The 15875-nt window shown below is 47.3% G+C and overlaps 10 protein-coding genes across 10 annotated transcripts; 5 read left to right on the top strand and 5 right to left on the bottom strand. All coding sequences in view use genetic code 12, as the record gives it.

Annotated features, from left to right (window-relative positions):
• Positions 1-143: 143 nt before the first annotated feature.
• On the top strand, positions 144-1226 carry SWD3 (Swd3p; the record flags this gene model as incomplete). The annotated part of the gene is made up of 1 exon (XM_034157101.1): positions 144-1226. One exon carries the CDS (start codon positions 144-146, stop codon positions 1224-1226), a length of 1083 nt encoding a protein of 360 aa, XP_034010983.1.
• Positions 1227-1474: 248 nt separating this feature from the next.
• On the top strand, positions 1475-1993 carry DIURU_004248 (uncharacterized protein; the record flags this gene model as incomplete). Its single annotated transcript, XM_034157100.1, has 1 exon — positions 1475-1993. The coding sequence occupies one exon, from the start codon at positions 1475-1477 to the stop codon at positions 1991-1993; it is 519 nt and encodes a 172-aa protein (XP_034010982.1).
• Positions 1994-2790: 797 nt separating this feature from the next.
• On the top strand, positions 2791-4425 carry DIURU_004247 (flavin-containing monooxygenase; the record flags this gene model as incomplete). Its single annotated transcript, XM_034157099.1, has 1 exon — positions 2791-4425. One exon carries the CDS (start codon positions 2791-2793, stop codon positions 4423-4425), a length of 1635 nt encoding a protein of 544 aa, XP_034010981.1.
• Positions 4426-4594: 169 nt separating this feature from the next.
• On the bottom strand, positions 4595-5713 carry DIURU_004246 (serine/threonine/tyrosine protein kinase; the record flags this gene model as incomplete). Its single annotated transcript, XM_034157098.1, has 1 exon — positions 4595-5713. One exon carries the CDS (start codon positions 5711-5713, stop codon positions 4595-4597), a length of 1119 nt encoding a protein of 372 aa, XP_034010980.1.
• Positions 5714-6606: 893 nt separating this feature from the next.
• DIURU_004245 (mitochondrial 37S ribosomal protein YmS18) lies at positions 6607-7137 on the top strand (the record flags this gene model as incomplete). Its single annotated transcript, XM_034157097.1, has 1 exon — positions 6607-7137. One exon carries the CDS (start codon positions 6607-6609, stop codon positions 7135-7137), a length of 531 nt encoding a protein of 176 aa, XP_034010979.1.
• An 840-nt stretch (positions 7138-7977) lies between these two features.
• Positions 7978-8238, top strand: RPL25 (60S ribosomal protein uL23; the record flags this gene model as incomplete). Its single annotated transcript, XM_034157096.1, has 1 exon — positions 7978-8238. One exon carries the CDS (start codon positions 7978-7980, stop codon positions 8236-8238), a length of 261 nt encoding a protein of 86 aa, XP_034010978.1.
• An 89-nt stretch (positions 8239-8327) lies between these two features.
• DIURU_004243 (uncharacterized protein) lies at positions 8328-8882 on the bottom strand (the record flags this gene model as incomplete). The annotated part of the gene is made up of 1 exon (XM_034157095.1): positions 8328-8882. One exon carries the CDS (start codon positions 8880-8882, stop codon positions 8328-8330), a length of 555 nt encoding a protein of 184 aa, XP_034010977.1.
• A 644-nt stretch (positions 8883-9526) lies between these two features.
• DIURU_004242 (uncharacterized protein) lies at positions 9527-11116 on the bottom strand (the record flags this gene model as incomplete). Its single annotated transcript, XM_034157094.1, has 1 exon — positions 9527-11116. The coding sequence occupies one exon, from the start codon at positions 11114-11116 to the stop codon at positions 9527-9529; it is 1590 nt and encodes a 529-aa protein (XP_034010976.1).
• A 766-nt stretch (positions 11117-11882) lies between these two features.
• Positions 11883-12935, bottom strand: DIURU_004241 (TFIIH/NER complex subunit; the record flags this gene model as incomplete). The annotated part of the gene is made up of 1 exon (XM_034157093.1): positions 11883-12935. One exon carries the CDS (start codon positions 12933-12935, stop codon positions 11883-11885), a length of 1053 nt encoding a protein of 350 aa, XP_034010975.1.
• Positions 12936-13319: 384 nt separating this feature from the next.
• RPS13 (40S ribosomal protein uS15) lies at positions 13320-13643 on the bottom strand (the record flags this gene model as incomplete). Its single annotated transcript, XM_034157092.1, has 1 exon — positions 13320-13643. The coding sequence occupies one exon, from the start codon at positions 13641-13643 to the stop codon at positions 13320-13322; it is 324 nt and encodes a 107-aa protein (XP_034010974.1).
• Positions 13644-15875: the final 2232 nt, after the last annotated feature.

The raw sequence follows: 15875 nt of genomic DNA, 5'->3' as shown, positions 1-15875 counted from the left end.
AAAATGGAGACTATCTACAAAGTATTCAACGAGAAATTCAAAATTCCATCGAAATTAAGTGACTGTATTTATGACCCAATGTAACACTGGTTGTTCCAAAGCTCAACCGTGCCAAATAATTTTCGAGGTGCGCGTCGACCGCTATGAACCATTCGCTATATAGCCTCGACTATGCCATCGATATAGGCCATTCAAAGTCCGCCACCGAGGTTCGAGTACTGCCTGATGGTGCCACCGTTGCCACATGCTCAGCCGATGCCACAATTCGAATATTCAACTTCAAAACAGGTGCTTTGATTACCACGCTCAAGGGCCACACAAAGGGCATCAACACCATCGAGTACCTGCCCATTAACAGCGATATCCTTGCTCTGGGGCTGGATGACTTCACCATTCGTCTATGGTCAGTTTCCAGAGGAAAATGCATCAAAGTCCTCAAAAAACACACCTACCATGTTACTGCCCTCAAATTCACCTCAAGAGGCAATGTTCTCGTCCTGGGAGGTGCCGATGAAACAATCATCGTGTGGGATTTGGTTAGCGGCAAAACACTCCACACTATGGCCGCTCACTCAGACCCAATTCTGCTGATATGCCTCAGTCACGACGACACAATCATTGCCCTGGGGGGCTATGATGGGATCATGCGTCTCTTTGACACTGAATTGGGCCAATGCGTCAAGACTCTCACGGTTAACTCATCTCACGGTACCGCTACTGCTCTGACGGCAGATGTCATCAATCATCCCATATCTAGCGTCATCATGAGCCCGAACAGCAAGTACATTTTCAGTTCTTCCCTCGACGGGTATATTCGATTATGGGAATACTCCAATAACAAGGTGTGCAAAACCTACGGAGAGGGTTCAATTGCTGCAAAATACTGTTGCGGTACCGCAATTGTCACCGATACAGAGCTGCCGTTGCTTGTACTGGGCAGTGAAAGCCAAGGTGTGCTCGTGTTCGATGTTCAGTCTCGTCAAACAACGTTTGAGTACCCTTGTGATGATGTTGTCATACTGGTTATGGTTTACCAGGGTGACATTGTTGCATTGACGATGACTGGGAAGCTTCTTCGATTGAAGCTTAATCCCGAATTCATACACGTTGCCGAGGCGCCACATCTGCAATTGCCGCTGCTGGTACTGGAATCACGCGAAGCTACTGCTGATTCAACAAGCCAAGTTCAAAGCGACGCTGATGTTGAAATGGATGAAGCATACTGACTGTACGACCATGCATACCACTTAATACCAAACCTCCTAATAATTAGGTCATAACCGATTGTAGACACATGCACATAACACGAGAAATGGTGTTTAGAATCCGTAATTGTTACCTGAAATCATACAATTCATGGATACCCTCGACAATAGGCGTCCTGCATACCAGCATGCAATTGATTATCGCAAATCATTAATGTGCGACTTTGACCTACTCGCTCCAGTGGCAACCTTCAATAACGCCTGTTGATATGGAGCAACAAAACTTGTTTCGATTCTCTGCATTCAAGCTTCCGAAGCTGGCGAAGCTCCGGATGTACGGGGTGTACACTGCGGGCGCTTGCTATGCCATTGGCTTCTGGTCAATGGTCGACGCCGCTATGTGGTCAAAGCTGGCCGAGAACGCCAGTGACGTCCACGTCACGTTTGTTGATTGGATTCCTTTCATTTGTTCAACATTGGGGATGCTTGTTGTCAATTCTATCGAAAGAGGCAACTTGATGGACACCAACAATTCGTTTATGGGCGGCAGCCAGCACGCTTGGGCTGCCAGGGTAATCTTGTTCTTTGGGTTTGCTCTTCTCGCGGGCGGGCTTGCGGGGAGTCTCATGACGTTCATCATCAAGTTCATCTCGAAGCATATTAGTTTCCCCACTTTGGGAATGGGTGTCAGTAATGTGGTGAGTAATGGGTTTATCATGTTGCTGTGCATCATTTTATGGGTGTCACAAAACATTGAGGACGAATACAGTTACTCGTTGGCGCTTTAGTCGAAACATCAATACGAAAACATCGTTTTAATATACGAATTTATGGTTCAACGCAGAAGCTTCGGCGACTGATCTAATACAGACAGTCACGAAAAGACCAAATATTAGTGAAAGCTATATTCAACCAGTGCAATAGGTTCCGATTGTATTGGATCGACAATGTTTAATCGTTCCTTCCACTGTAATACGAGTTTCATAACAAATAACATATTTAAAAAAGACCAATCCTAGAAATCGAGATTGTCAATATGGCATGATTTACTGGTTGGTCTCAAGTTTGAGTAATGCTTGGTGAAGAAAGGCTTCTTAAAAGTAAGACTGCAATTGGCACTTGTCCTAATTCAATTGCATTTGATTTATCCTCTCATTACCACAATATGACAAGACCTTATTGAAGCTATGGCGTAGTTGTAATTATAAAAATTGTGATCTAAAATTGCACAGACCCATACAAGTCCGGTCCCTGCGCCTAGTTCCTTCACTAAGCGAATCACGCCTATCTATTGTATTGCAGTGATTGCAAAATTAGATCCCATGTGAAGCAACTTGGAATTGACCAGAGTCGGAGCGGTGACCTGATTTTGCACATTACGATTCTCGTACCCTTCGGAACGGCAGATTTATTTTTCACTAAACCGATTCTCGCCCTATTTGCGACCCCGCGACCCCCGCTGATGGCCTGACTGTGGGGGTTGCACTCAGCATGTGACAGCCCAAATGTCCTGTACACAAACCATGCCCGGTTAGGATATAACGTGGCCGGCATCCCCAGGTGACTCCTCCACGAACTATAAGCGATGTCTCTGCTTCATACCCTTACCAAAGAGTCCCACAAGGACCCTCTGAAGTTTCGAGTCAACTACGACGATGCTGTTCGCATTCTCGGTAAGGACTCTAAGCTCCCGGAGAATGATAACTTACCAGTTGAGACGGGCAGTTCACGCGTGGTGATTATCGGCGCTGGTGTCGCTGGGATGGCTGCGGCTATTCGCTTGAAGAAGGAGTTGAAGGAGGAAGACTATTGGTGTTTCGACAAGTCCACCGACTTGGGTGGCACTTGGTGGAACAATACCTACCTCAATGCAGCCTCCGACAGTCCTGCTGCTCACTACAGTTTCTCTACCGACCGGGTATCTAACTGGAGTCGTCCTCAACCGTTGCAATATGAGTACATGGAGTACTTGGATGGCGTTGCCGAAAAGTGGGCTCTCAGAGACAAGATCCGGTTCAACTCGATCGTGAAGGCGTGCCACTGGAGCGAAGCTGAGCAAAAGTGGACCGTGGAGGCTCGTGACACAAAGACCGGTCAACGCATACAGTGGAAGTGTGAGATTATTCTCAACTGTATCGGAGCGTTGGCTCAGCCTAATCACTATCAGGTGGAAGGTCTCGATACCTTTGAGGGTGAATTCATGCAATCAGCGCTTTGGCGTCATGACGTTGACATGAAGGGAAAGCGAGTAGTGCTTATCGGCAACGGTTGTACTGCTAACCAGGCGTTCCCGGGTGTTTTGGCGAAGGACCCCAGTCAGCTCACTCAGGTAGTCAGATCTCAGCACTATATCATGCCGCCCATCCCCCACTCATTCCAACAAGCGTACCTCTTATTCAGTCAATGGTTATTTGGGTCTTGGTTGTTCCGCATGATCGTGGCGTTTGGCCTGGAGTTGAGATGGCCGTTGTTCCGGGGTAATGGATTCTTTTCTCGTCTCGTCCGGAGATACCTGACGAATGTGTCGTTGTCGTATATGAAACGGGAGTGCCCGGAGAAGTTCCAAGATGCGTTGATTCCAAAGTTCAAGATTGGTTGCAAACGTATGATCTTTGATCACGACTACTTAAAGAGCTTGCATGACCCCCGAGTCCACGTCACGAATCTGCTCATCAAACGCATTGACGGTAAGACTTTACACCTTGAAGATGGGTCTACCATTGAATGTGATGTGTTGATTGCCTGCACTGGTTATGACGTCGCCAAAAGTATGATGCTTGTCGACTTTTTCGGTAAGGACGGCCTGCTGTTACGCAAGACCTGGAATGAAGAAGGCATTTCCGCATACCAGACATTGTTAGTGAAGGATATCCCCAACATGTGGATTTTGGCCGGTCCTAACTCGATTACTGGTCACGCTCTGGTGATTATGGCTATTGAAAACGGGTTGAACTTCTTTGAAAAAACTGCCAAGCCTATTTTAGACGGCAAAGCTACCCTGGTCACGGTCAGTGACGAAGCTTACGATAAGTGGCTCAAGACTACACAAGAAGAGCTTCAAGAGTGTGTATTCGGCACTCCCTTCGGTGGATGTGTAAGTTGGTACGCCACCTCAAAGACAATCTTTACGACCTACCCTAGAAGTCAAATTGACTACTGGTACCGTTGCCTGCATCCTAAGTTCAAGGATTTGGAATACACTAAACCAAAGACTCATTAAATTTATTGATTATATCGAAATACCATTTGTACATTTACTGTCGTATACTTTTGCGACTGTCACAGACGCGGTAGCTTCTCTATCTGACACTGCCGTTGACCATCAGCCACGGCTAGCTTCACACCGGGTGAGCGTGTAACAAAAAAACATGATGCAATAGTCGTAAGCCTTACAACGGGGTCAACAACTCATCTTTCAATGGGCCCAATAACTCCAATTCATACTTCGAAAAGTTGAACAAATTAAGAGTGATCGGTTCCGCAGCCCCACGGGGATGTACTTGGAAGTCCTTCCGTTTCAACTCGTGGAAAAACGGGTGAACAAGTACACGTCTCGGACTGGCCCGGAAGTCGGGGTCGTAGACAAGAATTCGCATCAACAAGTCAATGGCATCGGGCGGCAGATTAGAGAAAATTTGACGGAATCTCTCTTCAACGGTGCAATTGAAAAGCTTGACACTATTCATATTACCACGGTATTGAGGATTCAGCTTGAAGAAAAACAGATTAGGCGGAGGTCCCAACAATTTCAGGATTTCCTTGAGTTGAAGTTCAGGCAGCTGACCCTGGAATATCGGACGACCTAAAAACATTTCGGCAATCACGCAACCAAGCCCCCAAATATCGATTTTAGTCGTGTACAACGAACAGCCGACAATGAGTTCGGGGGCTCGGTAGTAACGCAGACAAATATAGGACACCAGCGGCAGGTTCGGTTCAAGCTTTTTGGCACTGCCAAAGTCGCAAATCTTCAAAGTCACGGTTTTGGGATCGACGAGAATATTAGACGGCTTGATGTCACGATGGGATATACCAAAGCCGTGCAAGTACAACATTGCCCGGGCCAATTGGAACGTGTACGCCTTCATATGGGGGTAAGGAATGGTGTATTTTGATTGGCGGTAGTGCTTAATTTCGTGCTGTAAGTTCAGCGGTAGGCACTCCATGACTAAGTTCTGGTAGACGGTGGGATCATTCGAATTCGATGATTGTTTGTCAAAAAAGAACTGGAGCAGGACGATATTGGGGTGGTTGACCACCCTCAAGATCTCGAGCTCCCGCAGTTTGTATTCTGTTTGGGCAGGGACGCGTTTGATAGCAAAAGGTCCAAACCATTCCGGGGACTCTTGGTCGTTGTTTTCGTACTTCAAAACGGCCTCCACCACGGTACCAAACGCACCCTCGCCAATGCGCTTGTATTCCTTGACCGTCATACGGTTGGGCGAGGATGTTTGGTTGTTGACCACCTGATCGAGGGTGTACTCATTTACCGGCGCCAATTGCGGCATGGCGATCACGAGTATCTGCAAAAAAGGAGTAAAGCCGCCAGAAACGAGCACTTAAGTAATATCAGCCAGATAGGTGGTGGTTCTGCTCGGGGCACACGATGTGATCGCTGGTGGCAGACGACGGTGGTGTGGTGTGGTTTTCGCGAAACCAGAACAAAGAATGTGCGAACGTGTAAACTGAGCGTGGCGGAGGCGACAATCACTCGCGACAAAGCCCGGCTTTAGGCGCTACAAAAAGCAATACTTTTAGCACTGCGGCCGGTTACGGTGGGTTTGTTGCTATTCCAAGCCAATCACAGTGCCGTTAAAATCGACGGACCGCGCTCCCCAGTTGACTCGGGGCTTCTAGTTTTGATTTAGTGCGCCCACCCCCAATTGCCCAGGGGCCCACACCACTTCGCATAACCACACGTACCCAGTTCAGCGAACTCGGCTATTGGATGGACACCACGAAAAGCTGAACAAACGGGGCTTAGCAAGATTTTTCTACGGCTACGCTACACTTCATTCTCCCGTCGCGAATAATTTGCTTGTAGGGCATGCTGCCATTTGTTTGTTGTTCTTTTTTTTTTTTTACTCGTCATTGTTGGGAGCGGCGGCACTAGACTTTACACATGATCAAAACTTACAGATAGGCGACGATTTTGGGAAAGGGAGCCGGTAGTGATAGTAGCCACCCATGGAGTGCTGATAAGAAGAAAGAATTTCCAGGTATACCGAATGGAGGATGAGCATTTTCATTGATGATCATCCAACGCGTCTTGATCGGCGTGCTCGCGTTTATGACAATGTTATTGTCTAATTTGGCGCGGAGCCGTCGTCTCTCACTACTGCGAACCGGTGGAGCAGCACTCGGTGCGAAATTTTCCCATCTCCATTGGTTAGGCCACACCATGTTCAAACGGTTCTTCAGCACCACACCGGGGTTGCGGGCATCGCTCACGCCTGCCAAGGTCGATGGTCGCAAAAACCTTAAGACCGTCGGCTGGAAAATGTACGCCTACTTCCATCGCCACAACACCGTGTGCCTGCTCGTTGAGGTCGTCGAAGACTTGGACTTCATGAAGAAGAACCAACACTTGTCTTACAACGAAAAGGTGTTGTACTACATGCAACTCCCCCACCACCCCAAACTTCACATCACTGCTGGTCAGCTTGGTTTCCGCAAGGCGCAGCGACAAGAATACGAAGCCGGGTTCCAGGTGGCGCTGAAGTTGTTCCGGACCATCGAGGACGAGAAGTTGATTGGGCCTAAGGACAAGATCGAATTGATCGTCAAGGATTTTGGCAAAGGCCGTGACGCGTTCTTTGCCGCTTTGCAAGGCAAGGAAGGGACCAACATCCGCAAGTACATCGACCGGATCTACGACAACACCAAGTTGAAGTTTGGTGGTAACCGTCCCAAGAAACTCAGAAGATTGTGATGGGTTAATTTCATGTATATATATATTTTATGGCATCGTCCACGCGGACAACTACGACAAAACCGGTAATGCAAGTAATTGAGAATAAACTCAAGAGAATCAAAAATTATTTCAGTAGTGAACCAATGATGAACTTTTATCGAGTCTAAGCTCATTTTGTGGTATCTCCCTTCATAGAATAGCGCTTATGTTTTAGCTTTATTTACGGTTTATGCGGGAGTACTGTTTCGCAGCCAAAGAGACGATAATCGCACCTCATGTTTAACGTCACCACTTCGAAAATTGTATCTTAATCTCTTTCGAAGAAGGCGTTCAAGGAATGATCTTTAAGAAAACTAATGACAATAGACCACCATCATTTCACTTCTTGGGGACTTTAGGTAATAGGTGTCGGGCTATTAGGGTTACACCCCTAGTCGCACGTGATGCCTCGCTCTGCGCACCGTGGGGCCCCCGGCAAATTTTTCAATAGGTTCGCGACAATTTAGAGACGAAACTACTTTCGACAAGCAAAGATGGCTCCCTGTATGTAACATCCTTTCGAAGCGTGGAAGTGGTCAGATACGCTGGATCGAGATCTATCATCGATGTGAGCGATCAAGTCGTTCGACGGCTGTTCTATACCTTTCCTTCCCGTGGCATTACCACTGTTGATTGTGTGAAACCCTTACTAACATTATAGCCACTAAAGCTACTGCTGCCAAGAAGGCTGCCTTGAAGGGTACCAACGGTAACAAGGTGCAAAAGGTCAGAACCCTGGCCACCTTCCACAGACCCAACACCCTCAAGTTGGCTCGTAACGGGAAGTACACCAGAAAGGCTGTCCCCCACTACAACCGCATGGACAACTACAAGGTCATCGTCGCCCCCATTGCCTCGGAAACCGCTATGAAGAAGGTCGAAGACGGTAACATCCTCGTCTTCCAAGTGGACATCAAGGCCAACAAGCACCAAATCAAGCAAGCCGTTAAGGAATTGTACGAAGTCGACGTTGAATACGTCAACACTTTGATCAGACCCAACGGTACCAAGAAGGCTTACATCAGATTGACTGCTGACCACGATGCGTTGGACATTGCCAACAGAATCGGCTACATCTAATGGTTGGGTTTTGTATAGGGTGTAAATTAATAGTAACGAAATAGACTGATCGGCATCGCGTAAACAGAACTAACATTAAGACTTGTTCATTATATTGTCACCAATTTGCGGAGAGTGAGATCGCTCGTCCAGTATGGGTATACATGCCCCGTCGGGAGCCGACCGTAGGCTCGCACGATGGTGACGTCTAGCGGGTCTCGCACTTTGCTCACGTTTTTTAAAAGCTCTTCAATTTCCTCAATGTTATCAGGGATATCTGCTAATCGTTCAAACTCAAAGAATCGTCGGCGCTCGTCATCGGTGGTATAGTCGATGCATAACGGTTGCGAAGTGGACAGGTCCCACACACATAGCAGAAAGCGGAGGATGTGCGGCTCACTCTGAGCGTCCCGCACTATGATCAGACCCCTCGGGGAGATGACGGCCTGATGGATGGAAATAATATATTTGTCGTTGTTATCACTCATGCCGATTGCGGGCTCCATGCGATGAAGCTCGGCTAGCAGAATGCGCTGCGGTGATGGTGGTTGTTCGGGTTGTTGTTCGAGACTGCCATTGTCTCCGTTGGCAATAGCAGTGGGTCGTCGTAGTTGTTGGTTATATTCCGGCGTCAATTCCGCTCGGGGATTGAACGCTAGGTTCATCAGTCTGGAGATCTCGAAGTAGTCCTCATATCTGCGCGAATCTAGAAAAATAACACGGAGTCGCGTGAAGCTGAACATGAGCTTATTTTGATAGGACTGTAGACTTGGAATTGAGTGTTTAGATTAGTGGTCGAAGGGTTATCATTGTCATTGGGGAGTGGTCTGGTATGTGTCATGCACAGGAAGAGCACTAATAGTGTTCAGTATGGAGCAAAATTTGACAAGAGTAACAAGTACTCAATGAAGCCCTCTGTAGCGATCGATTAAAGTCTCACACTCATAGGACGAATGGGTTGACCATGGGAGATTCTCATTGGCGGTAGTTTGCACGGATGTTGGCGAAATGCTTTTGGATTGGAGTAACATTGCAGTGCCCTTGTTCTCTATAGATGCAAGGATGCCAAACAAGTATGATAAGCAATATGGACCGAAGCCATATCAGATGGACTCTACACGCTACGCTAATCATGCTTGATTAAATGCTGTGAAATGTTCCGTAAGAAACGATTTGCTACACCGATTGATTCAAATGGAATATAAAGTATATTGCATGTTCGTAATTGTATGTGCATGGTCATAATCAATATGGTGGAACACTGATAGTGGCGCCCTCAGCATATGACGGCTGGTGGCGTTATCGAGGATCAATGAGGCTTGTGTTCATGCTTCATTCGTTGGATCCACGAGTCAAACAAAGAGTACTCCACTTCGTCGAATTGAGTCATACGGTGCGGTAAGTGTGCCAGCAGCGCCACACGAGATTCGCCATCAGGAGTACCTTGCCGAGGAAGTCCAACCTTGAAATTCAGAGGTATGATCAGCTTCAGAAGTTGCTGATTGCTGGGCTTGGACACCTCTTTCAAAAAGTACTTGAGGTATAGGAATAGTACAATCTTCCTCATATCCAGATATTGAAGTAAGTTTAACATAGTATCGTTAAGTTTCACCAACAAGTCATACTGCTGGGTACTGAGAGCACATCGTGACTCCAATTTGTGGAACACCTTTGTAAGAACTCGGTGAAGGGGCATTCGGTAAGCCTCCAACGAAAGATCATCGCCTGATGGGGACGCCCGTATATTGTTGCCTGCCCCGGAAAATGCACCCGCCGCTCCAAATACCTGATTTGTGTCCAGCGGTAGTTTGGCTGCACTTGATGGGGATGATAGCTTGATCGTGCTTGTGGCAGCAACTTCTTCCTCTTGAGGGGAATCCTGGCTCTCGGGGCCACTACCTAAGTTGATAGTACTCATATCAAACACAATTGCTTCGGCGGCGTCATTTCTCTCAGGGGTTTGGCATTTCCGCTGGTTATTGGCAATCTCTGTCGGGACATAAAAATTATGGATTTTGCCAACTTGATGGTCCTGGTCCCATAACTGCTTCGCGGTAATCAACTTTTTCAAACGACGCCTATCGTGGCTCCGGGCCACAATCCACTTATGACGTAACAATTGCGATGCCAGCCAACGCCGTTGTGGATTCACAGCGAAACATTTCGTTAGGAAATCGCGAAACAACCGTGAGATTGGGAGGGACTCAACTTCAATAAGCAGCGTAAAATCTCGACATTGCGATATCTGACGTAACGCTTTCATAGGTGGAAGTTGCAGTTGTAGGGGAGGCTTCCCTGTAATCATTTCGTAGGCACAACAGCCTAACAGCCAAATATCAGCTTTAAACAGGTGTCCCTCAGAGTTATTTATCACCTCCGGTGCCATCCAGTATGGTGTGCCCACAGTAGTGTTGCGCCGACTGAAATTACTCAGCAATTGAGTCAGAACACCGAAGTCGGTAAGCTTAACATCTCCTTCTTTCGATACTAGGATATTTTGCAGTTTGAGATCTCGGTGGATTTTGCCGTAGCGATGGAGATAATCAAGTGCTAGTAGCAAATCGTAGGTGACCAATGCCACCGTCAGTTCGTCGTTTATAGCAGCAGGCTTAAGCAATTCGTGGAGAGAGCCTCCATCAACATATTCCATAATCACCCAAAGGCGATAGTTTCGGACAAAACACCCAAGGAAACGAGTGATATTGGGGTGCCGGCACTCCAGAATAATGGCAATTTCATTATTGATCTCGTCCAAGTCGGGCTGCTCTTCAAGGTCTATTTGTTTGATAGCGACTTCGGTCAGTGTCAGTTTGATGATACCTCGGTAAACCACACCAAATCCACCACGACCAACCTCTTCACATACCTCGAGATCTTCAAATCGAACTCGCAGCGCCATCAGGGGACCGGTGCAAACAGATTAATGAAACGTCGTAGCAATGGTATTTAGCATTCGCGTGCGGTGACGGAGAATGTTTTCAATTTTTACAACCGAGTGCACCGCGTCAAGAATCAGTGGGGTCATTGAAGTTAGCGATAAAATGGAGTCTTGGCACTTAAACATGTAGAGGAAACTGTTATCATGTTCATCGTGCAGTTTTGATTTTGACTAAGAGCTTGCAGAATTCGAATTGGTGTCATCATCTCAAATGTGGGGGTTTTAGCTGTAGTCAACATTCCCAAAATTTATGTGTGGTCGCACGATCGAGCCCCACGTATGAAGAGAACCCGAAGCGATGACAACGACGTTACCGATACGGGAGGGCTGCGAATCACCTGTCTGCTACCACCATGCCACCAAAATCCACATCACTTCAATCTGTATCTCACTTATCTGCACCATATGACGATGAATCACGACTATATGTGTGAGGAGTGTCATCGCAAGTTCCCGCTGATGACACTCCTCGAGATCCACATCGACGAGTGTCATAACCCCTTTATTGCCATTGCCGGTGACCAAGGGAAGCCTGTTTACAGGTGTTTTGAATGTAGTGAGAAATTTACCTTACCTGGCGACCGCAATCAACATATGGTTTATAAGCACCACTACTCACTTCAATTCAAGTTTGACATTGTCACCAAAGGCATATAACGTCTACAAACTACCAAAGCGATGCCGGCGTCGACTCAAAATCCAGTTATTTCGTTAATCATTATCTATCTCATGCCTCAGTCTTCCGCTTTTTGCGGGCAATAACCGGTCCCTTCAGCAATTGAGCGAGTATTTCGGGGTCAAACTTCGACTCACACGCCGGACACTGTTTGGACTCGGGGATCATCAGCATAATACACAAACACACACTGCACACGTAGCCAATATCCACTTGCTTACCCGTAATGAAGCACAGCGCCCGGTAGTTGACGTTTGTATTTGTGGGGAGCACGATGAGAGGCCTTAAACTAGGCTCGACAAAGTAGGCAGTGGCCAACACTTGGATGAGGCCCTGAGGGTCATGAAGGCGAAGATACACCCCCTGGGTGGCGTCGCTGGCCTGCTGAAGAAACGCTTGGTCCTGAGTGCCCAATTGCACCACATCGATGGGCACCTTCATCTTCTGAGCGGCAAAGATCAGGTTCATTACGGGGATATAGCGGATGTTGTCGTCTTGATTAGCCAGCACCACCAAAATCCGCAGTCGGTAATTAGTTGATCCCCAAAGCGTGCCTGAGGTGTTAGCATTGCTCTCGCCACTGGTGGTTTTCGTCAGATTCAGGATCGCCAGCGCCGTGGTGGTTGTGATTTGTTGGTCCACCGTCAATATGCGATTGGTGTAGGTGAGCGCCATCAGCAAGGCTCCGGCAAGTGTTGAGTGGTGTAGGTGTTCTGAGGGATTAGCTTTATCTTGTTCAAAACACTCGTTTAGTTCTCGGAGCACCGCCTCGTCGACAACACGAAATTGCCGGTACATGCCTGGATTCACTAAGGGAGGCGCCAGCCGGTCAGCGTCATAGTCTTTGTGAGGATTGGGCCAGAGAAACTTCAGTCCCCGTGGCAGCAGTGCTATAAATGCCACCAAGTTGGAGTTGTTTAACGAGAGATGGGCATTGAGAAACACGAGGAGACACTTCATCACCTCGTTGAGGGATATCTGGTTCTCGATTGCCACCCACCCCAGCGGCAGCATGTCAAGCACCACGGTCAAGAGTGACGGGTCGTCAATCTGCTCGCCTGGCTGGGGTACATCGGTGAACACTTGGTCGGCAATGGCATCCATGGTCGCGCGTTGGTGCACCGCTCACAAAGATAGCAAAGAAACCTAAGATTCAAGAAGATTAAGAAATTAAGCAAATCAAGTATTGGGGTGAGTATCTATGTTACGTATGATGACAATGACATCTATGTAATTAAAGAGTTTATGAAAGTTCAGGGAAGATGTCAATTGCTGATAATCACATTTTGATAACATGCAAACTACCACTAATACACCAGCCGTAGTCGATAGAGCTTCTATCACAATTATGATGAGTTATTCTCCGACGCGACAATAATATCTACTCGAAATGAACAAGTTGAATATGATTTCACTACAGTAACCTGACCATAGCTAACGTAAAATTAATTATCTATAGTACAAGAAAACGCCCTAAGAGAAGCACGCTTAGTTGACCAAGGCCGAGGCGGTGGCCGATTCGTACTTCCAGTTAGGAGGCAAGACACCGACGGTTCTGTAGTATCTGGCCAATCTGTGGATTCTCGATTCGATCAAAATGAGTCTGAACTTCGAGTCCTTGTCCTTTCTGTTTCTTTCCAAGTGCTTTCTGATGGAGACAGCCTTCTTGATCATGTGGTACAAGTCTTCGGGGATTTCAGGAGCCAAACCGTTCGACTTGAGGATTCTCAACACCTTGTTACCGGTGATGATTCTGGGTTGGGTGACACCGTGGGCGTCTCTCAAGATGACACCGATTTGCGAAGGGGTCATACCCTTTCTGGCGTACTTGATGATTTGCTCAACAACTTCGTCCGACGAAAGCTTGAACCACGAGGGTGCGTTTCTGGAGTAAGGAATGGCAGAAGAGGAGATCCCCTTGCCCTATCAATAGTTAGTATAACGATCATCTCACCATCACGACCAACACCACCAAAACCTCAGTAACCGCAAGAAACAATATTCTTTTGGTCACCAGTCATGGTGGCAGTTTTGCCGCAGATGGGTGGGAGAGCGTTCCAAGGTATCAATCCAGAAGCTGGTCGGTAATCTCCTCAAAATGGGATTACCACTCCTGGAAAGCATTCCAAGCGAACTTGCTAGACTCTCCTCAGGTAAAAGTCAGGGTACATACCGAAGAATGCATACGACCCATGTTGACTAAAGTTTGTTTGGTGTACCGAAAACGGTGGGACTAGCGATAGGTTTTATAGCGAGGGATGCGTGAAAAATTTGCCAGCTTATGTGCAGGTCACAGGTACGAGAATTAGGGTTGAACCCTAACGGTGCGAAGTTGATACTAACGAGAACTGAGACAGTACTTCACTAACCAGTGGTCCTAGTGATACCCCTATGGCGGCGAAAGTGTGACTGAGACCTTAAATTCTCCGTGATTGATTACATTGAATGTATTCAAAAAAGTTCACCCATCATTAGACTCTGATAATTTCGAATCATACGCAGCCCTCAACTTTCGATTAAGGTCGACTTATAAAAGATGTCACTCGGACTCTAGGTGAGATATTGTGGTTACGAGTGATGATAGCGTCGAACCTGGTTTACTGGAGCTAAAAACGGGGTCAAAGTTGAATCATCTGCGTTTTGGCACGCTCTCCACAAATCATGCACTCGCTTCACAAGTCCGGCATTCATATGCAGCTCGGGCCAACGCAAATCATAAGACGATCCCGCAACTCTTGAACCGAGAATCCCAGTGACACAGCCGAGCTATCGTGATTTATCTGTAAGATGAGGTCAATCTCATTAAAGATGTAGGCGAAATATCCACCCGATACGGTTAGCTCGGCAGTTGCACGCTGAGGACTTCCATAGACCCGAACGATATGATATAAGCAACCAGATAAATGAAACGGTAAGTCATGAAAAACTTTGTGACCAGCTGGAAGGATGGGATGAGCCTAGGCCTTTTTTCTCGCTTACTCCAATTTCATGACAACGTACTTAAGTTACGTCAAAGAAACGGCTCATTTCTTGAAAAGAAAATACTTCAAAACGCCACAAAAAAAAAAAAAATCTGTTTCGATGCGCTGCCGTACTGTCCATGTGGGTCACGTTCAGTATCGTGTTACATTTCAGTCGCGATAACGCGATGAGTAAGCCAGCCACATGGGTTCCACTTAGCTATCTAGCATGTGTGGAGTAGAGATAGAAAATAAAGTACCGATAGTTTCATGGCCAATTTGCACGCCTCTTTCTTCGTTAAAATGATACTTGATTCGCTAAATCCATCTGCTCATACGGGAGCGGGATCCGGAAAAACTTCTTTTACCCGATTAGACGCCATGCAGCACAGGGCCCTACTGTGGCATAATTAGCAACCCCCGCCACCCCGCTGCGATATCTTTACGGGTACTTACCTCGGAGACAAGGAGATTAACGGGTAGCCACGATAAACGAAAACATCTTGATAGATGACCCGTGGCCACGGCGAGTAATAGATAGAGGATACCCGCCCCGGAGGTGACGAGAGATGAGATTGCAAACGAAAAAAAATGCCGCGACGTGTAAATGCAACAGGCGATGATGCCGTTTAAACGTGGTTAGGCTTTTTTTTTTTCTCATCGCTTATGGCAGCCAGCGGACTTGAATGTGCGGGAAAAGTCGGAAAGCCCCATGCAAAAAACCGTATTCTCGGAACGTTGGGGATGATCGAGGCCCACTCCGGGTATCTACACCTCGGGGTGACCACCACCACCGCCACCGCGTAGATACGAGGCCGACAAACAGACGGAGCCCGCCCTATCTGAGATTGACCCCGCCCACCACCATTGTCTCCCCGGCTATCGCTTAGGGAATTGTGGCTCGGAGGTGATAACCACCCCCATGTGATAGCGCATCCCGGAGTTGTGAGCATTGTACCGAAAAACGTTCCTCGCAGATGACTACAGATAGACACTTATCTGTAACCCCGTTTTTGATCTAAAAGCCCGAACCTCGGGACTGGTGGCGCCGGGGTATAAATACACTGCATCCCTCTTCGCCTCG

The sequence above is a fragment of the Diutina rugosa genome (genome assembly GCF_008704595.1).
Source record: "Diutina rugosa strain CBS 613 chromosome Unknown scaffold17_size212612, whole genome shotgun sequence".
In the NCBI taxonomy this organism is placed as follows: Eukaryota; Fungi; Ascomycota; class Pichiomycetes; order Serinales; family Debaryomycetaceae; genus Diutina; species Diutina rugosa.
This window is presented reverse-complemented; position numbering and strand designations above follow the sequence as displayed.